At 32.8% G+C, this 18588-nt stretch overlaps 1 protein-coding gene across 14 annotated transcripts; it reads left to right on the top strand.

The window, feature by feature from the left end:
- Positions 1-11230: 11230 nt before the first annotated feature.
- On the top strand, positions 11231-16737 carry LOC107957736 (uncharacterized WD repeat-containing protein C2A9.03). Of its 14 annotated transcripts, none has more exons than XM_016893304.2 (10): positions 11231-11596; positions 11936-12098; positions 12213-12380; positions 12554-12640; positions 15074-15208; positions 15303-15413; positions 15498-15589; positions 15676-15781; positions 15874-15960; positions 16039-16737. In XM_016893304.2, exons 2-10 carry the CDS (start codon positions 11940-11942, stop codon positions 16450-16452), a joined length of 1359 nt encoding a protein of 452 aa, XP_016748793.2. In that variant the 5' UTR covers positions 11231-11596; positions 11936-11939; the 3' UTR covers positions 16453-16737. The 14 variants fall into 14 exon arrangements, with proteins under 14 accessions (XP_016748793.2, XP_016748791.2, XP_040969937.1 ...); XM_016893302.2 differs by having other exon boundaries at positions 11270-11596; positions 11930-12098; XM_041114003.1 differs by having other exon boundaries at positions 11282-11596; positions 11799-12098; positions 15306-15413.
- The last annotated feature ends 1851 nt before the right edge of the window (positions 16738-18588 follow it).

Raw genomic sequence — 18588 nt, 5'->3', positions numbered from 1 at the left:
GAGAAAAAAAGATGCAATATGGGTTGTGATTGATAAGTTAACGAAGTCGGCTCATTTTATCCCAGTTCGTATGGATTATTCACTTGACAAGTTGGCCGAGTTGTATATTTCAGAGATAGTCAGGCTACATGGGGTACCATTATCAATCATTTCAGACAGAGATCCAAGATTTACTTCACAGTTTTTGAAGAAATTACAAGAGGCTTTGGGCACAAAGTTGAGTTTTAGTACAGCTTTCCATCCTCAAACCGACGATCAGTCAGAGAGAGTTATTCAGGTACTTGAAGATATGCTTAGATGTTGTGTATTAGAATTTCAAGGTAGTTGGGAAAAATACTTACCATTGGTAGAGTTTGCCTATAATAATAGTTACCAGTCAAGTTTGAAGATGACACCTTATGAAGCTTTGTATGGACGTAAATGCCGTACACCTTTATATTGGACAGAGCTTAAAGAAACCCAGATTTACGGGGTTGATCTAGTTAAAGAAACAGAAGAAAAAGTGAAAGTTATCAAAAATTGTTTAAAAGCAGCTTCAGACAGGCAAAAGTCGTATGCAGATTTAAAAAGAAAAGAGATCGAATATCAAGTTGGTGACAAAGTTTTTTTGAAAGTATCCCCGTGGAAGAAAGTTCTCAGATTTGGCAAGAAAGGCAAATTAAGTCCACGTTTTATTGGACCGTTTGACGTAATTGAGTGAGTCGGACCATTAGCATATCGGTTAGCTTTGCCGATTGAGTTAGAGAAGATTCATAATGTATTTCATGTGTCTACGCTACGTCGTTATCGTTCAGATCCGTCACATGTGATTTCTCAGACAGAGGTTGAGATTCAGCCAGACATGACTTACGGTGAAGAACCGGTAAAGATTCTAGCTCGAGAGGTAAAACAATTAAGGAACAAAAGTATTGCACTTGTAAAAGTACTATGGAATAGACACGGGGTAGATGAGGCTACATGGGAACCCGAAGAGGCTATGCGAAAACAGTACCCAAATCTCTTCACGGGTAAGATTTTCGGGACGAAAATCCCTAAAAGGGGGAGAAATGTAACATCCCGAAATAGGGCCTAAACAGAATAGTGGTTGCGAAACCACAAATCCGAGGTAGAAAAATTTATTTTATTATTATTTTGAGGTTCATGGTATGATTGCATGATTGTGTGAAAATTTTGTGATGAAATTCTATGCATAAAATGCTTAAGTTGAGGTTAGGGACTAAATCGAATAATTTACAAAAGTTGCATTCTAGAAGTTTTTAGCATGAAATTACTTTGGAATATTAATTAGGAGGGTTTAAATAAAAATTTTACCAATTTTAAGTTCATGGACAAAAATTAGGACATGGAAGGAATTTTTGAAAGTTTAGTAAGGAGGGGTAATTTGGTCATTTGGATATTAAATGAATTAAAAAGGGAAAAATAACACAAAAATGGTCATCTTCTCAATTAGTTTCTGCCGATTTTTGCTCTCCTCCATAGCTGGGGTTTCTTCAACTTTCAAGCTTCATAGTAAGCGATTCCAATCCCCGTTTCTAATGATCTTTACGTTTTTTGAGTCCCGGTAACTTGATTAAGCTTATTCTAGCAATAATTCAACCTAGGGTTCATATTTGGAAAAATACCCATGGCTGAAATTTGTGTATTTTGGTGTTTTATGATAGAATATGAGGTTTTAAATTATGTTAAACAACTTATGCTACTCGATTTTAAGTGAAAACGAGTAAAATGGCTTAAATTGGAAAAAAATACCAATAGTCATAAGTATATGTTAGAGTGTGATTTTGATATTGCCATAGAAGGGAAAAATGATCAGCATGTCATAAAACATAAGAAAATAGGATGAAGTTTAATTTACGAGCCTTGGGACAAAAGTGCAAATATGTAAAAGTTTAGGGGTAAAAATATAATTTTGCCAAAGTTTGGGTCAAGGACTGTTTTAATAAATGTAAATATTAAATAATTTAAATTTGCTATTATAGATCAAGAAGAACGAAATTCGGGAGTAGATCGGGGAAAAGAAAAAGTAAAGGACTAAATTGTAAAGTTTAGTCACACTTTGTATCAAGGTAAGTTACAGTAAATAAATGCAATATTCTTTTATTTTACATTATTATTTTCAACTTCCAGCATTTATATATTTATGTTATGAAAATATTTAAAGTCGAATTTAAGGTGAAGTGACAGAGGAAAAGTGTTAGAAAGCCCCGGTTGAACCCTAGGAATGTTAGGATATTAGGGTTCACAGGACAGAACAGAAATGAGCCATGTAAGTCCATATTAGAAATATGGCTTTGGAGACAGGATTGATCCATGTAAGTCCATATTATATATGGCATTGGAGACAGGAATAATTCATGTAAGTCCATGTCAAGGACATAGCATTGGCAGGATATTGATAGACAGGAACGACCCTAGTATCCTTAGTATTCCGAGTGGTTCAACGGGTCAGGATATGAGTTAAATTATAGTGAATTAACAGCAAAGTAAAAGTAGATTATACTTATGAAAAGGAAAGGTCAGGTAAGAAAGAAGGTAAGGGAATAAATACGAAGATAGAAATTGAGAAGTAAAGAAATTTATGATGTTAGATGATATTATGCATAATTATCCATTATGTTGAATGTTGTGATTTATTTGCTTGTAAGCTTACTAAGCCTAGTGCTTAATCTCTTTATTTTCTTCTTCTTATAGTACTTATCTAGTCACTCGGGGATCGAAGGAAACGTTGCAGGCCGATAACACTATCAAAGAAATAACTCGGTATAATTAGACGTTTTGTTTTGGGTATGGCATGTATAGAAACTTAGCTACTTTTGGTATAATATGAAAAATGAATGATGTGTAAATACTTGCTAGTGATTAGCTAATAAAATAGCCGATGATATATATGTTTATTAATATGTATGATTGAATGGTGATTATCACATGATAATTATGAAAAAAATGTGAAAGTAACCTAAAAACAGATTCAAGTAACAAAAATGATGTAACTTTGAAAAATTACTAAAAATTGTAAAAACATAGTTTGAAGATGAATAATATATGAAATTAAAGCTTATTATGTATATTTTCTTATGGAATAAGCAAAAAGGGTAAAGGTATTATATTTTATGAGATATCTGAGTTTTAGTGAAACAGGGTCAGAGCGATTTTTGGATCCCCTGTTTCAACTTTGGAAATTCACCATAAATTGTAAAAAAACTAATTAGAAGGTGTACTTTATATTGTTAGAATCCTTGTTGAATTTAGTTTTAATAGAAACAAACAGTTTAGTCATATGAATTTTGTATAGGAAGAAACATGGTTCGTAGTAAAAAGAGGTCAGTGCAGTCGAGTTTTGAAATAGGGGAAACTTTAACTAATAAACTGTACTAATTGGCCAAGTCAAAAATTCTAGAAAAAAATTAGTAGATAGATATATGAGTCTAGTTTCAGGAAACATTTACAGATCTTAATTTTGAGTTTTGAAACTCGAGAAATGAATTTTTAAGCAACCATGACGCAGAAAAATAGTTTATTCCGAAAATTAAAATAAGTGGTTTAGAGTTGTTTAAAAGGTAAGATAAGTTTAGTAACACCTCAAGCTTGACTTCGGTGACAGTTTCGGGCGTGGGGGTGTTACAATAGGAGTTGATTTGATAATGTAATTGTGTGAATGATTAAGTATGCAAAGTATGTTGAATGTGATGTTTTGTGTTTGAAAATAAAATATACATGTTTTGGCTTGAAATAATTAGTTGGTTGGATTCTATTGGTGTATGATTGTGTTTAAGTATAGGAAATGAATAAATGAATGTTATTTGATCAAGATTTATAAGTCAATGTTTTGGGCATGAACTAGGTGTGTTTGATATGTGACAGTAGCTTAAAAATGGTGAAAAATCAGGTTTTCACACGGCCAAGTCACATGGGCGTGTGCCTAGGACGTGTGGCAAAGTCAAAATCGCCTACAGGCTAATCCCACGGCCGTGTGAATGTGACAAATCTGCCCACGGGCTGGCCCCACTGCCATGGGAGCCCCATGGGTAGGCCACACGGGCGTGTGCCCCTATTTTCAAGAAAAAGTTTTCAAAGTTTTCGGTTTAGTCCCAAATCACTTTCTAAGCATATTTTGGGCCTCGTAGGTCTATATTAGGGACTTAAAGATGAAATTTGAGAAATTTTAAATTGAAATACAAATTTATGACTCGGCTTTGTTTGTCTATTCTTGTTTAATTCAGGTAGCACATTGAACCCTGTTCCGGCGTCAAATACAGGCGAGGGGTGTTACAGATGCCATATGTCGATCCAGATATCATAAAATGTGTCCAGTCGAAATTTTTAGTCATTCAAAGTATGTGGTACACGAATGTGTTATTGATAGTGTACGCAATGGTGGAGATACACGAATCTGATCGAGTGATGTGGTAGTTCGGGTGGAGGAAGAAAATTTTCGCTCGACTACAAGATATGGAAGCACTACACAAGCTGGATCTGCGAGGGAAGGCCAATGAAAATTGACGAGATTACCACAAGAAGTACATCAAAATTTGGGATTGTATGATGAAATTCTTATCCATCCGCGAACCCTTTTTCTTATTGGACGTGACCACCTACTTAGAGTACATGCCTTGGTTTAGAGTCACTGGTAAGCCATTTCTGTTGTTGGTGGAAGCGAGGAGTAGGCAGCTTCATCATAAAAGACTACAATGATTGCCTTAGTAGCAAAGAATTAAGTATAGGGGAGTTCATCTGCCACAAATTGATGTGTCAAATTGGGTCCTATTTGTCATTTAACGTGCTTGTTTTCAAGTGTATTTAGTGTCCTTTTAGTAGTTTTACGTAATTTTAGTTTTTACAAGTAGATTTGTAAAATCGCCTCTTTTTACTCATTTTTCGATCCAAAATGGCCAATTGTGCCATTAGGGACTCTAATGTATGTTTGAGTGTTGTAAGGACATGTAGGCAGCCTAAATGGAGTGGAATTCAAGCCATAAAGTAGTGGTATCGGAATATCGAAGCTAAGGTATTGCAATACCACCGACAGACTCGAAATGAAGAAGATTCAGGATCAAGCTACAGGGGTATTGCAATACCCACCTCGTGACAACTCCCTTGTGCACTTTGATTAGGGTATCATGATATCTCTCTCGCGTGGGGACAAAAAAATGACATCAAGGGCAAAGTTTGTCCACCCGAAGCACCAATCAAAAGCCAACGTTCAATGGCACTTTATGCAACATTTTTGGGTAAAAAATCAGCTATTCAAACCCACTATTGGCTGTGGAAAAGATGAGGTTGTAGTTTTAGGTTAGAAAGCTCTTTAGTTTTAGGATTTCTTTCATCTTTTAGCTTAAGAATAGGGTAGTTTTCTTCTTTATAGTTTTAGGGTTTTATTTTATTTTATTTTATTTTATTTTTTCTGGTTTTACTTAGTTTCATAGTTTTTAGTTAAGTTAGTTTCTACTGCAGCTTAGTTTTATTTACATGTTAAAGACTTTAAACTTAGTTTTAATCACTCTTTAATATTTGAGTTAATGCTATTTGAGTTTTCTTTCTTTTCATCTGTTAAAACTCTCATATTTAGTGTTCTTGTTTCTTTATCTTTGTATTGGTTGCCTTTCATTTAAGTTTATTAAGTTAAAAATTAAAGCATTGATCTTTTTGCTAAAGTTTATGTTAATGGCTTCCATAGTTGTTTTTTTCATGTTTATTAGCTTTAATATGGTAATGGGTATCTAAACTCTAGGTGGTTGGTTGATGGAAATGTTGTTTGGTTAGTTTTTGAGCTCAAGGACTAAATCGCAAAACTGGACTAAATCGAATAGAGCTAAAAACTTAGGCAAGTGAGATCAGAAAGTAATCTTGTTATGCACCCGTTCATTAGTCCCGAATTAACCGGTGAGATAAAAAGATAAATAAAAACTAATTCATCTAAGATAGTAAAATTGAGATCGGAAAATAAAATGGAGCCAATTTGGGAGTGTGAAAGATTTAAATCCTTGATTTGAGGGTTAATTAGCAACATGGAAATCAACCATCCACTATTGATTATCGTATTTAATAGTTTTATATTTTGCAGTATTTACAATTTAGTCATTTTTTGTCTTAGATAAGTAATTAGTTTTAATTAACTTCATTAATAGTATGTTATGCTATAACAATTAGTGAGTAGCTAGCTAGACTCCTTTCTTGGATGTATTTTTTAATAGAAATAACTAAATCACCAACTCCTTTGGGTTCAATCATTGGAATACTCTGGTGTTTCATTGTAACACTACAAATATTACAATTGACCTGTACACTTGCAGTAAAACTGTGCTTTAAAATTTGTTTTTTATAAATTCATTGTTTTAAGTGCACACACGTGATGCTGGTTAGGAATCTTAAAAAATAAGATTTCATTAGTCGAGAACAAACACTGAAATACCTTCAAACTAGACTTTTACAAACCACATTTCAAAAGTAGATTAAAAGTCACAATTTATGCTCATGTAACATGTTCAAAATAAGGTATAACATGTAATAACAACCAAGATAAGCTAGCATATTAATCCCATAAGAAATCACACGAGTGACTTGCCACCTGGTCGATCACACAAGTGAACCACCACTTGTACTGTCTGTTATTGGGCACCACCAAGCATGAGATAAGACATGAGATATCTTATTATAAATACCTTGAAGAATGATGAAGGGATCTTTTTGCCCTTTCAGCAACCCTAAGCACTTACATACAACATTCGGTCTCCCTTTCGTTATAGACACCTGACTCCTCTCCTATTCTTCTCTTTTTCCGACTCTTTACTTGTCTAGGTGAACTGATTTTTTTATCACCACCATCTTTTTCCTAGTCTTCTTTTTTATCATACACTTGTATCAACAAACTTATATATGGCAATATTTGGAAATATAGCGAAAGTGCAATTTTTTATACGAAAACGTTTATGATAGAGATACTCCATACCTCACTGGAGGTTCCATTAATGCCAAGATTAAACAACGAGACAATTACCATTGGTTGGGACAAGTAACGGTAGATGTGCATGCATAGAGTTTGGGATGCAAAAACAAGTGTTACCAAACCTAAACAGATGTAGCCACACCAGAGTGAAGGGACTCCCCCTCATGGCCTCTACCTTTTGGTTTTGGTTTTATTTTGACCCACAAAAATCAGGATGTCTAAACGCACCAAAAACAAAGCGGTGGACGCAACCTCTCACCAGCCACACCCACCTTAATGCTCTAACCCTGCTTATCTCAAGCGTAGACCACATTAAAAGACGAGCCGTAAGCTGCGTCACTCCACGTGGCAGAACCGCAGAGAGCCAAGGTTTCTGGATATGGTGTTGAGATTAACACGTGGACATCTCGAATCCTAGCTTGTTGACTGCATATTACATATAGGAAAGATGGGTCTCACGCATTATTTAACTTACTTTATTTTCCTTTCTCTTTTTCTTTTTTCCATTAGACGGAATTAAGAGTTAGCTCGTGGACATTTTTAAATATAACATATTTCTTAATTTTATTTTTAAAATGTTTAACTTTTTTTATTAGATGATGTACGGATAATGATTTTTTTTCATTAGCAATTAGGAAGAGAACTCGTAAAATGTCACGTCAAGTGTCTTATTAAGAATAGAATGGCGTTTTGTCTTTACAGATTAACAGTGGGAGTGAAAATGTCCGATAAAGTCAAAAAATAGTTAAGAACATTTATGTTTAGTAGATACTCAATTTTTTTTGGGAGGCTTCCATATTTATTATTAATTATTAAATACTTTTTTTATTTTAATCATTCAAACGTACAATATGTTACTTTATCATTTTTGACATTTTGTTTTTTACCTCTACTACTGTTCATCATCTTCTTCCCCTCCACCCCACCCTTACTTCCGCCATTTTTTCTTCCTTTGATCTTTTCTTCTTCCATCATTAAAAAAAAAGAAGATAAATCTGTGAAAAGGAGTATAACATGGAGGAAGATAGGGATTAAGACCTGAACTCTGGACCAAAGAAGTAGAACCAAAAGTTTCGCATTATTAGAGTAATTTTGATTCCAAAAGAAAAAGAGAAAGATTTATAGAATTTATTACTGCCAAAGACAACGGATTGGCCAAAGAGATTGCTTGAGAGATTAAAACATCACTTTGAAAATGCAGTGAGGGGACAAAAACAAACAAACACATGAAGCTTGATGAAGAGAATCCTTGGAACAAGGTTTAATGGTGGAGACAAGCCAAATAAGACATGAGTAAGCCTATAAAATCTTTACCTAGATTAAGCAAACAAAAAGAATAAATTAAAATAATTTAGAGTGATGTTGGTGAAGCTGTGGTGAGAATAATTCGAAAGTTTTGGTTCCTCTTCTTTGGTCCAGATTCAGGTCTTAACCTTTATCTTCTTCAATGCTATACTCCCTTTCCATAGATTTACCCTAAAACATTTAACCAGAGGGTCACTGTTGTATCCCCCATTTGGACTTAAATGTGCAACTAGCTTCGTTCGATTTGACTTCAGCGTTATCCCATTCCTACCTTCAAAAAGGAAAGGAAAAAAAAACCGATATGACTTGATGATATGTTTATGAGGACCTTCTTTATTGGATGAACTTCTTACAATTGACGTGCAAACATTGATAATGCTATTTTTGGCCCTTTATTTTATTTTAAAATTTATTTAAAAGATTATAAATGTTAAATTTAATTTGTGACCTGCATTTATAATTTCATTTCAACCAAAGTAATACATTTCAATTTTATAATACAAATTGTTTTATTTATTGTGTTTATATATCTATACTATTATTTAAATATTTTCTTGAATTGATATCATTCTCAATTAGGTCACTAATTTAAATGTTAAATTATAAAAATGATATTCCGTAATTAAAATAAATTATATTATTTGAAGGTATTTTAATTTTTTCTATTTAAAAAAAAACCAATGAAATATGCATACAATGAGATTTGAATATAAACCAATTGCATTACAAAAATCTTTAATATACAACTTAGCTAAAACTTTATTTTAATATTTTTATACATTTTAATTTTAATTATACATACTTTATTACTTATGTTATTTTTATACACATTTGTTGTAGGGAATTAACCCGTGTATGCAACAAACAAACAAACAAAACTAAGAGATTAAAAATATCAACACACAAATTTAATGTGTAAAAACTCCTCAAAAGAGGATAAAAAACCACAGGCAAAAGGAGATTTCATTATAATAATAAAAGAGTACAAGAGAAGGAGGCCTGGCTCGAAGGCTCACCTGAAAAATGGGAGGATTGTGTAAAAATATAGACCCAAAAAATGAGTTTGAGCAAAAAAATAAGGCCTATTTAAAAAAAGGGTCAGGTCTTGAGTAAGGCTTTTTCTGCCTGAGCCCGGGCCTAATATGCCAAAAAAAAAACAAATGTTTTCTTGTTGCTTTTTTACTGTTTTGTTGCTATTTTTTCACTATTTTGCTACCATTTCACTATTATATTGTTACTATTTTGTTGTTATTTTTTTGATATTATATAACTCTTGTTTTATTGTTAATTTTTTGTTATTGTTTTATAGGCATTTGCTTTTTAAGTTGTACCTATCTTAGTGTTATTTCAGAGGCATTTACCTGTCTTTAGTATTTTTAATGTATTACCTTTTTTAAAAAAATTTTATATAAAAAATAATATAAAGATTTTAATATAGTCGGGCATGAGTTTTAGCATTTTTATCCGAATCGAGTTTGGGCAAAATTTTAGGCCCATTTTTTGAGCCGAGGTCGGGCCCAAGCTAGCAAATGGGCATAAAATTTTGGTTGGGTCTAGCCTGAGCCCGACCCAACCTATGGACACATCTAAAAATGAGAGAATCAAAATAAAAAAATCCGAACTCCCAAAAGAAAAACCCTTTAAAATAAAAAACAAAAATTTCTCAATATAAATATTTATATTGTACAAATGACTAAAATATCACTAGGTTAATCAGAGTTTAAGTGAGAAATTAAAATCAGAGTTTAACTGAGAAACTAAAACTAGAGTTTAACTAAGAGAAGAAAATCGAGAAACTTAAGGAGCACGTCGCCACATTGTCATGTGTCATTTGTGGTTTCCACATGCATACACATGAGATAAGATTTCTAGTATTAATAATATCGTTAATTAAGTTTGTGTCATAAGTAAACTCCATACCAACTCAAAAAAATGACAATATTATGATAAACAATTAAAATACATTTAATATTTTTAATATGATGTATTTAAACTGCTTACCTATATAAAATTGCTTTCACTCACAATTTAAACAATTTTTTAAAATTTTAATTTTGTCCACATTGCATATGTATTGTTATTATTATTTTCGAACTTATGTTTTTATTATTTATTGCATGTTATTCTTAAAAGCATTCATGTGTTAAAAAAAATGTGGTTCCTATACACATATACATGTGATAGAATCTCTAGATAATATTTAAGATTTCTAATGAATTAGTGTCACTATTTGATCGGGTCTTCACTCAATGGAGAATTATTTATATTATTATTTAAGTTCTTAACTGAGTTTGTGTCACCCGCAGCCTAGTAATCAACTCAATTAGCAACATTATGAAAATGTTATTCCATAATTAAAATAAATTATATTATTTGAGGGCATTTTAATTTATTTATTAAAAAAATAAAAATATACATATGATGGATTTGAATGCATTAGTAAAACTTTAATTTACCATCCAAATAACTTTTATTTTAATATATTTTAATTTTATTATGTACATTTTATTATAATAAAAATTTTATTCTTAAGTTTTAAATTTTATTAATTAATTTCAAAACATATTATTTTTAACCGTATATTTTATATTAATACGCATATAAGAATTCTAGTCTAATTTAAACTAATTTTAAATTAAATATTTAAATTTTGAAGAAAATAAACTAAAAAAATCAACCACCACGTGTCAAGAAACCAAATTCTACTCCAAAACTGAACATTGAGCTGAGCGAGCCTAAAAAAATGTACACAAAGCGGCTAACAAAACCAACCCCCTAAATTCAAGTTAATTACAGCTTAATCCATTTGTCTCATACTCATAGTTACCGCTAAAATAGAAATTATCCCCAAGAGCTCTAACCACCAAGGCTGGCAAATATCGCCGCTTATAATTGGGCGGTCGAGACTGGACCCTACAAATTAACATTGGATTCCATTCTTTTAATTGCTTGCGTTTCTGATTTTTCACCGTTTGGGCCCCCTTAGTCCACGCTCATCCCTATCCTCCGCCTTCTTCCACTATAAGTACCACTTCCGGGACAGGCTCCATTGCTCTTATCGCCATTACCTCTGAATATACTATTTCCTCCTTCTTCCGTTTCCCTCTCCCTCTCTCTCTATTGTTCTTTGTTTAATCTTCAGTTTGACGAACCTGTTTTAGACTCTCTAACTCTACTCTCTGTCGTTGGACTGTTTACGGTTTCTCTTTCTGTTTCTGTTTCACTGTTTGTTTCCCGGGAAACCCTTTTTTTCTGCTCCATTTATTTGTGTTTCTTTGTTCTTCCCCTTCATTTTGCTTTTACAGCTCTTTGAATTCGGGACTTCTTCCTGTCTATATCTATTTCAAGGTATAATTATTCGTTCTTCACTCTTAATTTTTTTTTAGTTTCAAATTTTCTTATATTTTTGAACAATAGACTATCACCGTCTTCGAGGAGTGTTTATTTGCATTGATTCTTTGTGTTCCTCTCTCTCCTGTTGTTTTCATATTATTTTCTCTCCAATTTCAACTTAATTAATTCTCCCTCTCTCCCTCCTTTCTTTTCAAAGGTACAAAGAACAAAGTTCTGTGAATTCTCCTCAAATTCGTCATTTGAGAATTTTTTCTATGACGGAGGGTGATATAGGGGGTTTAAGGCTATGTTTTTCTTGATCAAAATTTTGTTTAACCTGTTTCTTAGCTGTAGTATAATGGAACGATTTGAAAACGACGATCTTCAGTACGTTGTCGATGACTACTACGACGTCAATGATTTCAATAACGACGGTGCCGTAGTCGAACCCGAGCCTCAGAGAGACACCGCTGGACTTGAATCCTTTGACTCCGACTTTGAAGACGATATTGAATCAGTAATGGTTTTTAAAAAGAATCTTTCAAATTATGCCTGATTATCACGATTTAGATTCTAGAATCTGTAAATAACTTTTCTGAAAATACATTTTCTGTGGTTATTTTGGAAACAGAGTAACCCAAAAACTGACACATCAGCTGAGGAAGCAAGAAATGGAAAAGATATACAAGGAATTCCTTGGGAGAGGCTTAATTTCACTAGAGAAAGGTACCGCCAGACGAGAGTAAGAGAGTACAAGAACTACGAGAACCTCTATGGTTCTCGTGAAGAGATGGAAAAGGTCGGTTTCTGTATTTTTTGCCAAATCTAAACAGTTTTTGTAAACTCTCTCTAAGTTCGACATGAAATATGATCGAAAATGCTGTTAATTTATCTCCGATCGTGTCTCAAGGGCTTGGACTCCTTTCCAAAAATTTTGGGCGGAATTATTAAATATACATGTTTTGTTGACAGGAATGCTTGCAAGTAGAGAAAGGAAAGACCTTTTATGACTTTCAGTTTAACACAAGACTTGTCAAATCGACAGTTGTTCACTTTCAGGTAGAGAATTTGCTCAATTATCTTCGGGTTTTACAACTAGCCAACTGTTTGTTTTCATTTCCGTTCCCGTTTTGAGGCACATGCATTGCGTTTCCTTGTGTTGTCGCTTCCATTCTTTAATCTTTTGAGTAGTATTCAAGCAGACTTTTGGTCTTCTAAAATGTTGCAAGTGGTAGAGATGTTATGTCTTGAAAGTTTTTGACTTTTAAATTGTGTGTTGATTTAGAGCTGTTTGCCACCATGAATGCTCCATATATTTCTTCATCTTCGTATCTTTGGTCTCGGTAATTCATGTAGTTATCCTTTGCAAATGGTTTGAACTCCAACTATCTGCATATCACTACTCATAGTTCTCGGGTTTTAGTTAGGGTAAGTGATGTATTTTCATTCCAATTTGACCTAAAAAAGAATTTGGAAACGTTTTCTTGTTCTTTTATTAGTTTTAGTTTTGAATATTTTATATATCCCATCTGAGCGATCAAGATGGGGTGGTTATTCACATTAATCCTTTTTGTGCAGATTTGTGAAGGACGCTTTACTTTATGCTTGCACATTTTAACTGTTATACAAACTGTAAAAATGTTAAAAAGAAATATTTGCGGGGGTACCATCCTGATCATGGATATTGATGCTTCCTGGCTGTGGTATGACTTGGGGTTTTTGAAAATTTTATTTACAATTTATAGTTGTAGACTTTTGCATTTGTAGTTGTTCACAAACATGCACTGATTTATACACTACGAATAGTTAAACCACATGTTGCCACAGCTCACTCCTGCATATGCTTGCACACATCACTGCTTCAGTATACACCAACTTTGAAGCTTGTGATACTACCTCTGAGAAGAAGTCTTTTGTGACACTAGATGAGCCATGGGTATAGAGTTGCCATAGGTTTACATTTGGCTACACCCATCTGAACAAGGTGATAAGACAAATACATCATACTTTCTAAGAAACTAGGTCTTGATTTTGCCTTTTGCTTTTCTTTAAATTAAAGTATCTAGCATTTCTTGAGATTATGATCTTAACTTCGCATTAGATCTGGTTTATTTTTCATTGTTTGTAATTTGAGAATTAGATATACATTATGTTGCATGTTAATTATATGAATTTAACCTGTGGCATTTAGGAATGCTATTTCTCTCTTATTTCAGCCTTTAAAGCAGGTTGGGAGTAATTTCTAAGAAGCTGGCGCGATAAAGATGCGTTGTTTATATGGTACGATAGGAAGCATTTAAGAGGCCTCTGTAGTGATTCCTGCAATTTGAGTAGAGCAATATTTCCCTCGTCTGAAGGGCAATTAATACTTAATTGCATTTCATCTTGCTGGATTGTCATTAAATTATTAGATCTGTTCATGGTTATCAGAACCGTGTTACTTTCTTGCTGCTTTTGAGGGACCATTTGCATTTGTGATTCAATTTCATTACTTGATTCACTTACAATATATCATCTGCATGACTATCCAGTTTGTGTTACTTGATTTATTGTCCAATATTGTTCTTTTGGATGATCTCTTTGATGTCATGAGTTTTTTTCTCCCATTTATCTTTGCATATTCATCCAGTAATCAAGTATAGGAATGTTTTCCTTGTGCTTAATTCTGTTTCTTTGCCGTGAATAAGTTGTGTATTTATCTTTGCCCATTGCCTTTTGAGCCTCAGTTGCCGGGATGTGTTTATTGGAGCTGTGTAGATATATAAGCATTGGTGGTGTAGTTTTTCATTGTTGGTTTTATGCTTTTCCTTTTTAGCAGAGGTATGGAGTGATAGGTGCATTTAAATGATCTCTTTTAGGTTCTTCAGGAGATGCTAGGGAGTGCTTTGTTATATAAGCTAGAAAGGATGCGCCCTAGCTAGTCCATTCGTAATTGTATGGCAAGTAGTCAGTTCATAAGTTGTCACAATTTCTTTCACCTTTTCTATGGCAAAGTTTTGATGCATTAGCCACTTAATGTGAATGCATTTTCTATATGATTTGCTTTTTCATGTTATCCAAGTGCAATGTTAATGGTGCTTTGTATCACCCGGGTTAACTGTGTGATAATCATAACCATTAATCATAACACCGTGTCCTTTTACATTCACATAATTTCTATTTCTTTTGTCATTTTTGTTTTGTGTGGCATGTTTTTCATGCATTACCCACCATCTGTGATTTTTTTGTCCATCTTCGTTGTTTATTTCCATAATGCACATTTTGAGAGAAGAGGGTGGCCTGAATGTGTACTTGGATGTGTAAGGTCAACCAAGGATCATGTTAACAGTTTTAACACAGGCATTTGTATTTTGGATATAAATCAATTGAACTTGTCTCCTAGAAAAAAATTATCGGGTGCATTTATAGGTTTATCTATTGAACTGTAAATATGACCTAACATATATTTTACTAGTAACTATTTTCAAATAAATATTTTTCCCCCTTGTGTAGCTTAGAAATCTATTGTGGGCTACATCAAAGCACGATGTCTACCTCATGGAAAATTACTCAGTAATGCATTGGTCATCACTGCTTCACAAAGGCGAAGAAGCACTGAATGTGGCTAAACCAATTGTTCCCAACCTGGTTAGTGAGGATGAACATGATTTATTTGACTTCAGCTGTTAACTTTGTTCAAAGGGCCTGCAAGTTAAAATCTTTTTTGTTGATATGTTTGTAGAAGCATCCTGAATTGCTATCTCAGCAACTCTCTAGAGTGCAGATTAGCACTATGGTAGTTAAAGAAAATTTAATGGTAGCAGGTGGTTTTCAAGGAGAGCTTATTTGCAAGGTATGTGGTTAGATTGATGGATCTATTGATATTCTATTCTGCAATATGGCTCATGTGTTTCGTTTAATTCTTCTGTTGGGTCAGTACTTAAATCAATCAGGGGCAGCATTTTGCACAAAATTGACTACTGATGATAATGCAATCACCAATGCTGTGGATGTGTACAATAATCCTAGGTGAGGAATACTGTTTCTCTTTGGCATTTTGGACGATTTGATGATATTTTAACTGGCAATGAACTGAAAGCTTATTATATCCTCAGCGGTGCAATGAGAGTTATGGCTGCGAATAATGATGCTAAAATCCGAATATTTGATGCTGAAACTTTTGTTAGTATTAACCGCTACTCATTCAACTGGTCTGTAAATGTAAGTGCCAGCCTTCAGAAGCCTGCTTTAGACTTTTTATTATTCATCCTTTTAATGTACTTATCCCCTATATGGTTGTTTGCTCTTTCTAGAATACCTCGGTAAGTCCAGATGGGAAGTTGCTTGCAGTACTCGGAGATAGTGTGGAGTGCTTGATCGTTGATGCCCAATCTGGCAAAGTATGTCAGTCTTGGCGACATAATTGGTGCGGTTTGATTTTAATTCTCTGTGTCTAATTTATTTGTGTAATTTTGCAGATTACCAACAGCCTAAAAGGGCATTTGGACTATTCTTTTGCTTCAGCTTGGCACCCTGATGGGCACATTCTGGCAACTGGGAATCAGGACACTAGCTGTAGGTTGTGGGACATAAGAAACCTGTCGAAGTCCCTAGCTATATTGAAGGGAAGAATGGGAGCAATAAGAGGCGTGAAGTTCACATCGGATGGTCGGTTCCTGGCCATAGCTGAGCCTGCAGATTTTGTTCACATCTTTGATACAAAGTTGGGGTATGTTAATTGCCAAGAAATTGATATTTTTGGGGAAATAGCTGGAATATCATTTAGCCCGGATACAGAAGCGCTCTTTGTTGGGGTTGCTGATCGCACTTACGGCGGCTTGTTAGCGTATAACCGCAGACGATATAACCAATATCTGGACTCCATGTTGTAGAATGCAGTGCCTCTGATAATTTATATGAGAGGTAAGGTAAGCTAGTGTGAATATTTTAAGGGGTTGTATCAGAATTGCCTTGGCAGTGTATAACTTCCTGGGGAGGAGCAGCAGCAGCCAGCAGGTTTAGTTTTGCCCTTGGTAAGTAAAGATGTTTCTGTGAAGGTCAACTTTTAAGGGAAATTTTTTGTTGTAAAGCTATTGGCAATCGTATATATAGCACATTTAATACGTTTTTATGATATTGTTTTATATATATCGAAAATGGTACATTAATTGTGTAAATGTGTTTATTTATTTATTTTTTAATTATAATAACAGGATAAAACCTGAACAACTAACATGATTAGTACGATTCATACGATTCAAACTTAGGTCAGGGGTTCGTAAATGTCTCTATTTTATACATTTTGTAAATTTATATATTATAGAAGATATGTTTCATTATTTGTTGGATATTACACATATATATGAAAATGAAATTTTCTAGGAAGGGTCTTTCAAGAGAAGTGTACGAATATGTCTTGTTTTATTGAAATTTTTAATTAAATTTATGTATGATAATTTATATTTTACATATTTTAAAAAAAAAGTATTTAGTATTTTGTACTTGATTTGTAATTTTTCATATTTACTCATCATTAAACAACATTAAAACCTAACAAGTTTAAGTTTAAAGAAGGAAGCTGATGAGATTTTAGAAAGTCACATTTCATGGACTCTTGTTTTTTTATAATTAAACCAATTAAACAATTTTTTTTTGCATTTAGTATTTTAATTCTATTTTCATAATTTTTTTTTAGTTTTGTGGAAGTTTTTAGTATTTTTTGGTCTTATAATTTGTCATATATTTTGTTAAGAATATAGATAGAAAATTTTTACTTTTTAATTAAATTATATTATTTTGCAAAATAAATCTTAAAATTAAACATGAGTTATAATTCAATGTGTAACTTTATACATGAACTTTGATTTTGTACAATTTTATACATGAAATTTTAATCTGATCAAATTCTTATATATTATTAACACAATTATTGATATAACATTATATTGCGTTTATATAGTGCATTCTTGAATAATTATATTTATCCAATATAAAAATAAAAGGTAAGCTACACCCATGATCACTTTTGTCGTTAACAGAGCAACGGTAAGTTGATGTGGCACGTTAAATCATCATTTCAAATAAAAAATTTAGGTTAAATTGTACAATCGGTCCCCATATTTTTTCATTTTAAATAATTTAATTTTTATATTTTATGTTCTTTTAACTTTTCTTTTTTTCTTTGTTTTTGATTCTCTTTTTCTTCTCCCTTTGTTTTCCTACCTTCTCCATTTCTTTTAACATAACAGAAAGTCGAATTGTCAGTGAAAAAAGAAGCATGGTATTGATTTATGGGTTTGGTTATAGGTAATGATGGCTTTCGACTTCTTGCTTCTTTCTTTACTGCCAATTCGACTTCCTGATATGTTAAAAAAATGGAGAAGTTAAGAAAATAGAGGGAGAAACAGAAGAAAATGGAAAGAAAAAAAAAGAGAGGAAAGTTTAAAGAGCATAAAAGAAATAAATTAAATTTCTCAAAACGAAAAAATTTGGAGACCGATTGTATAATTTAACCTAAAAATTGTTTGAAATGATGATTTAACTTGCTATGTCAGCTTACTGTTACACTATTAACGGCAATTAACGACTCAGTGACTAAAATGTTACAACACGATAATGCAAGTGACTAAAACGTAACATTTCAAACATAAGTGACTAAAATTTGTTTGAAATGATGATTTAACGTGCCACGTCAACTTACTGTTACACTGTTAACAGAAATTAACGATTCAGTGAATAAAATGTTACAACACCAAGTGACTAAAACGTAATATTTCAAACATATGTGACTAAAATGTAATCTGAGGTAAATAAAAGTGACCGTCGATGTAGTTTACCCAAAACTAAATTGATGTGTTTATTTATTTGAATGTGTATAATTAAATCAAAATTATTTGGACCACAATTAGAGTTTTACGGTATAATTGCACCAAATTAAAATTCACATATACAATTATACATTAAATCGAAATTCATGTATGATTTTAAGGTTTATCCCTTTTAACTTTGAAAGTTATATTAGTAATTTA

Source organism: Gossypium hirsutum, chromosome A05 (genome assembly GCF_007990345.1).
Source record: "Gossypium hirsutum isolate 1008001.06 chromosome A05, Gossypium_hirsutum_v2.1, whole genome shotgun sequence".
In the NCBI taxonomy this organism is placed as follows: domain Eukaryota; kingdom Viridiplantae; phylum Streptophyta; class Magnoliopsida; order Malvales; family Malvaceae; genus Gossypium; species Gossypium hirsutum.
The sequence above is the reverse complement of the archived record's forward strand: the minus strand, read 5'-3'. Positions and strand labels throughout refer to the sequence as shown.

Coding starts and splice junctions, on each gene's coding strand:
- LOC107957736 (XM_041114001.1), top strand. CDS start 11,889: ATGTTTTTCTTGATCAAAATTTTGTTTAACCTGTTTCTTAGCTGTAGT. Junction 12,381..12,553: donor CTCGTGAAGAGATGGAAAAG/GTCGGTTTCTGT, acceptor TTTTGTTGACAG/GAATGCTTGCAAGTAGAGAA. Junction 15,414..15,497: donor AAGGAGAGCTTATTTGCAAG/GTATGTGGTTAG, acceptor CTGTTGGGTCAG/TACTTAAATCAATCAGGGGC.